General features: G+C 45.7%; 1 protein-coding gene across 5 annotated transcripts in view; it reads right to left on the bottom strand.

Annotated features, from left to right (window-relative positions):
• The window catches only part of Kif9 (kinesin family member 9), a 51,216-nt gene that overhangs the window by 25,691 nt on the left and 19,265 nt on the right, over window positions 1–6,260 (bottom strand). For all 5 annotated transcript variants that reach the window (XM_021207039.2, XM_029543294.1, XM_029543292.1 and 2 more), the window contains exons 6-9: window positions 4,637–4,720; window positions 4,436–4,528; window positions 3,155–3,302; window positions 2,124–2,188 (exon numbers count right to left, since the gene is read on the bottom strand). In XM_021207039.2, the coding sequence (XP_021062698.1) occupies window positions 2,124–2,188; window positions 3,155–3,302; window positions 4,436–4,528; window positions 4,637–4,720 (390 nt within the window). The remainder of the gene's footprint in view (window positions 1–2,123; window positions 2,189–3,154; window positions 3,303–4,435; window positions 4,529–4,636; window positions 4,721–6,260) is intronic.

The following is a 6,260-nucleotide window of genomic DNA, read 5'->3' as shown; positions in this document are numbered from 1 at the left end:
CTGGAACTCACTTTGTAGACCAGGCTGGCCTCGAACTCAGAAATCCGCCTGCCTCTGCCTCCCAAGTGCTGGGATTAAAGGCATGTGCCACCATGCCCAGCTTAAAGGTATTTTTAAATAGATTTTTAAGCACAAGGATTAAGAGACAGAGAGGTACTCAGAAAGCAAGACACTGCAGAATATACAATCACTGGCTTGCAGGACTGAATAATTCAGGAGGAAACAGTGATGTTCACTGAATCTCTAGAATATTAAAGTAATCTGGGCCTGGTTAGTAGCAAGAACTGCCTTCCATTTTATTAAAAATACTCTTTGCCTTCCCTTTGTGTGCTTTTTAGTTAAATATGAATTATGTGTCAAGAGGAAGAGCCACTGATTGACCCCAAGGCTCATCTGTTTTGTTGCGAGATACGGTCTCAAAGTAGCCTTGGCCAGCTTGTAGCTCACTCTATAGACCAGGCTGGCTTCAAACTCACAGAGATCCTCCTGCCTCTGCCTCCTGAGTGCTGGGATTGAAGGTGTGTGCTACCACGCCCGGCTTCCAAGGCTCATTCTTTTTGTTTTGTTTTGTTTGGTTTGGTTTGGTTTGGTTTTTCGAGACAGGGTTTCTCTGTGTAGCCCTGGCTGTCCTGGAACTCGCTCTATAGACCAGGCTGGCCTCAAACTCAGAAATCTGCCTGCCTCTGCCTCCCAAGTCCTGGGATTAAAGGTGTGGGCCACCAGCGCCCGGCCTAAAGCTCATTCTTAAAGCAATACTACAATAAGAATGCTTACTACAAAGCCACCCAAGTACCTCAACACCTATATCTGTCATCATGTCTTCCTATCACAGAAAGACATGGAGTGACCCCCAAATGGGTCCATTGACTAAGATGTCCCAGTGTGGATGATGACCTCCACAAGCACGAATAGAGTTCTCAGTAGTAGCTGTCTTAATACGGCAGCCTAGAGGAGAAAGTAGTTAGAATTCCTCTTGGGGCTCAACTGTGCTTTGTTAGGAGATGAGACCAGGATGTTCCTAAACCCTTTCCCTAGAGGTGCAGTCTCACGTCAGCCGGAGCTCTTTGGTTTGGCCTCCCAAGTCCCAGGGCACTGAATATGTGGCAAGAACACTCTCCCTGTGCTGGGACAGTCCCTAATGCATACAGGCTAGAGGCCCTACAGTCACGGCTTGCCTCACAGCATCCCTGGAAATAACCCATTTTACCTAAGTGAATTCTCCAGACAGCATTCACAACAGTAAAGTAGCTAGGGACAGTTTTCCTAACTGTCTTATGACAAGGGTACTTTAGAGGGGGAAACCCAACCTGGAATGGATTCACCTGTTACTGTGTCAGACACCTATTCCTATCTGACATTTTCAGGACACCTGTGTCCTGCCACTTCATTATCTCCCTGAGTCCCATTCGTGTCCACAGCTCTCCCCTCTTAAAACTCTACCATGGCTCCATCCATGTGCAGAACAGCCAAGGGCTCAGCCTTTCCAGACACATCAAGGCCCTTCAATTTTCTTTTCTTTCCTTCTTAAGCCCTCCGGTAGAGGAGCAAGATGTTGCTGGTATGAGTCACATACTCAGTTCTGTTATCACCTCTACTTGTAGCACTACTGTGCATCCTGCTGCCAATATTCTAATGCCACCCAGCTCAGTACCCACCCAAATTTCGGGGGTAGGGGGAGTCCTTTCTCCTCCCAGGCCACTTCTAAAGGTTTCACCCACCCAGGACTCTGACATGACTTAGGACCAGGGCTTCTCTTTCTGTAGGGAAGACTCTGTTGTATTTCTACTGAACTATTCAACTCACACAAGCTGCACCCCTGAAAACATGTTCTCTGTCCCCATAAGACTGCTGTCACTGTGCACTTCTTGTATAATAAGCCCCCAAGGTTAAGTCTGTCCTACACATGGCTTCTTTCTTAATATGGTTTATTGTGTGGTGTTTACATCCTAGTCTCTGTCACCCTCAGCAGTTGTGACTCAGATTTGTCCTTGGGGTCCCTAACGATGCCATGGATAGTGCCCCATGTGAGCCAGTCTGGATTTAACCTTATCCACGCCCCACCCTCACCCTCCACACCCATGGGGAGAAACTCCAGCCTGGTTGCACTGGCTGTCTCTACATACCGTTTCATCTAACTGGGTAGCTTCTCCATAGATGTTTGTCACGAGGACCATATTGCAGTTTCCCCCTGCAGAAAGAGACACAAGGGATTCCTTTAGGATTGACAGGGTTCTGTTATGGACTCAATGCTTGTATCCCCACAAAATTTATAACCTCCAAAATCCCAAACACCTAGTCTGATGTGTTTGGAATGGAGCCGTTGGTAGTAATTACTTTTAGATAAGGTATGTGTGGGCAGCCCCTGTGATGGAGTTGCTGTCTTTGTAAGAAAAGGCAGAGCCATTTCTTTCTCTCCAGGTGAGGATATGGCCAAGAAGTGACCATCTGTAAGGACGGAACCAAATCTATTGGCACCTCGATCCTAGCCTTCACTGTCCACATAACTGCAAAGAATGCGTTTGTCATCTAAGCTTCCTGCCTCTGGTGCTTTGTTTTAACAGCCCATGCTGACTTAGAGACAAAGGAGACAGCCCTAGTCTGCATGAGGCTGTGAGGCAAGAGACAGAGGTAGGAACAGAGAGACCATAAGTTGTACACAGGAGGAACTGGGACAGAACAGTAGAGACAATTCAGAAGAATGGATTGAGCTCAGGAGGGAAGGTGTAAGCTCAGACTTTGCTCATGGTGTCACAGGGCTAATGACCAGAAACCAGTGACTGTGTCATTAGGCCTGACAAAGCCTGACACAGGTGGGGATGACAAGGTAGCTCCTATTGTTTTGTCCAGGAAGGTGTAAAGGACACGGGGAAATGATAGGAGAGGCCCCTTCCCTGAGTCTCCAAGGCCACAAAAGTCCCTGCCAAGCAGTTTAGGGACAAGGTGGGAAGTGAAAATGTTGCCAGCAGAGACAAAAGCTTGAATAAATATTCTAACAGTAAGGGTGCACGAAGGCTTGTCCTGTGCGTCTAACTGGCATTGCTTCTGAAGAGCTGCAGTAAGATCATTCCCTCGGTCAGAGTGATCCCAAATGGCAGATGAGCCGGGCCTAGTCCTCCCCAGGAAACAGCCCCTCCTTTGAGGACCACACCCTCACCTAAGGAGTCTTTCAGGGCATGGGTGAGCTTGCTCTGCCGGAAAGGGATGTGGTCCCGACTCTGGTCCCCAAGGGCAATGATGGCCTGCTCCAGGAATGACAGCGACTTGTTGATGTAGGTGGCTTCCTTTAGGACTCTACCTTCAGACTGCAAACAAAATGTCTGGGTCACGCTGGACAGAATAAGGAGGCTACCATATTAAGGTTGCCCACCCTTCCTGGTTTGCAGTGATGTGAAAGTCTGCAGCCAGGCTGGAGCCTCCTCCCCAGAACCAGGACCTTTTCCTCAAAGGTGGGAATGTTTTCTATCTTGGGCTACTGATAATGGTAATAGTAAAACTCACAGGAACATTCATATGAAGGTTAACGTGAATAAGAATACACACATGAATAGTCATATGATACTCACATCCACATGTACAAATGCACATGAAATACCTCAGCAGGTAAGCCTATGAATATTCACATAAATATAGCAGTACACACATAAGCAAATACTCATCTAAATACTCTTGCAAAATTTTGTGTTTTAATAAAAACCTTTGTGGGGCTTTGGGGATAGCATTTGAAATGTAAATGAAGAAAATATCTAATAAAAACCCTTTGCAAATATATATTCAAAATTAAATATGCATGTGAATTCTTTCATGTCCATACACAGAGAAATGCCACATCAGCGGAGCATTCACTGAGCACTTACTGAACCCAGGTGAGGGAGGGGTAATTACAAGGAACCCAGCTCTTTCCTATCAAAAGAGTGCTCACAGGAAGGAAACCTTTGTGATGTGATTGCCATCTCCCTACTCTGTAAAGCTGTTTGCTTAGCAAAGACCCACTGCAGTTTCAGAACTTAATGATCTATGGAGGCTGGCCCTTTCCCCCATTTCTTCACACCAAGTTTCAAAATTAACCTGTCACCAAAGACTGAGGTCAGACTCCAGCCAAAGGAGAAAAGACACAGCACTCTTGCATTAGGATAAAAACCCATCATGTTTTTGGTTAGGTGTGCCTGTCACTTGACTGAAGCAATGTACCCTTTCACAAAAGTAAAAGCCTGCCTGCTGCTTTACCCTCCCTTTGTGAGATACCGGTAAGGTCCTGAACCCCAGGCTTACTTCTAACATAGGCATGATGTTAAGGGCAATCATCTCAGTAACGGTTAGAAAAAATGCTCCACTCCGCCTGGTTGTCCACAAGCATCCAATGTGAACTATGCATACACACAGGCTCCAAGCTACAGGGTGTGTGACTTGTTGACTAGCAGCTGCTCCCCGCACTTACCCCAGTCTTGCTGAGCCTCTCTGAGCCTGCCAGATCTACCAGGTTGATTTTGGAAGTGATATACTTTTCATCTGATAAGGTCCGAGAATGGGCCTACAAAAACATCCAAACAATTTAGAATGCTCTGGGAGGAGCTTCTGTCTGGGTGGCACGCACAGGAGTTCCAGGTCCTTCGCTGGAGAACAAAGAATGGGCACCAACCTCCATGTAGATGGTGAAAATGCAGTGTGACCTGGATGAGTTCTTGTTCATCGTGTGGGAGGCAATGATCCTGTTGGTCTCTCCCTGGAAGGGAAAGGCAGTGTATGCGACATTTTGAAAACTGAAAACAAGGAATCAAAGTCATTGTCCAACCCTCGGACCCTTACGATCAGCTGGGCCTTCTGGGAAAAGTCTTTTTTGGTAAACTAATAAAAGGGAGACAAACTGGAGTTTGGCCCTGTACTTTCACCACCAGAGATTTGGGGTGAAGTGTACAAACTGATGTTTTCTGAGAAGTGAGACACAATAAGAATCAAGAGGCTTAAGTATGGGCTGGAGAGACAGCTCAGCAGTTGAATGCACTGGTTGTTCTTCCAGAGGTCTCAGGTTCAATTCCCAGCAACCACACTGGAGCTCACAACTGTCTCTAACTCTAGTTCCAGGAATCCAATACTCTCTTCTGACTTCAGTGAGTCCTGAAAGCAAGTGGTACACAGACATACATGCAGGCAAAATACCCACGCATATAAAATAAGAATAAGGAAAACATTTTACAAAAAAAAAAACAAAACAAAAAAGAGGCTTAAGATGTTCATGAATACTGGAATGGTATCAACCGCATATCCAACAATCTGAGATCAGTACACAGGAATGATAGGCAGCCAAGAAAGCAATGAGAAGTCATTTGTTTGCTTCTCTGCTTATTTTCGAGACAGAGTCCCATTACATAGCTCTGGCTAGCCTGGAACTCATTCTGTAGACCAGTCTGACCTCAAACTCAGAGACCCTCCTGCCTCTGCCTCACAAGCGCTTGAATTATAGGTGTGAGTTATTGTATCCAGCTTGACAAATATATTCTTTAAATTAATTTTTAAAGTTGGCATACAAAGTGATGGGTTTAATAGGGGCATTTTCATACATATACATAATTATGCCCTGTTCTTATTGATCACTGACAGATTTTAATAACTGAGAAATACAAGATCTAAAATCATACTAGGATGTAAGTGATACAAAAGCAGCAATAGTTAAAGCCACGCAGAGGTCAGCAGAATGGCCCCGCTGGGTGCATGTCCTGACCACACCCACCTAGGGTACCTGATGCTCCTGGAACGGGGCTCACACAGTGCTACTACCTCATGGGCCTTTCCTACTCCCTCTTCAATGCCATAGTGGATTTGTTGTTGTTGTTTTCTAAGTTATTTTACCTGTGTGAGTGTTTAGTCTGTGCATCACATGTGGCCTGGTGCCTGCAGAAGCCAGAGGAAGATGTCAGATTCCCTGAAACTGGAATTACAGGCAGTTGTGCCTTGGTGTAGGTGCTAGAAATTGAACCTTTGGAAGAGGAGTCAGTGCTCCTAGTGAATGACCTCGGCGGCCCCACAGTGAGCTTCTCTAGGCTTTTCATTTGTCCCTTTCTCACAAGAGCTCCACAAAGACTTGGTTCTGCAAGGCATCGATATTTAAGGAACTCTTTTTTTTTTTTTAAGATTTATTTATTGTTACATGTAAGTACACTGTAGCTGTCTTCAGACACACCAGAAGAAGGCATCAGATCTCATTACGGATGGTTGTGAGACATCATGTGGTTGCTGGGATTTGAACTCAGGACCTTCAGAAGAGC

This window comes from Mus pahari, chromosome 10 (genome assembly GCF_900095145.1).
Source record: "Mus pahari chromosome 10, PAHARI_EIJ_v1.1, whole genome shotgun sequence".
NCBI classification, from domain to species: Eukaryota; Metazoa; Chordata; class Mammalia; order Rodentia; family Muridae; genus Mus; species Mus pahari.
Note: the sequence above shows the minus strand (reverse complement) of the source record. Positions and strands in the feature narration are given on the sequence as shown.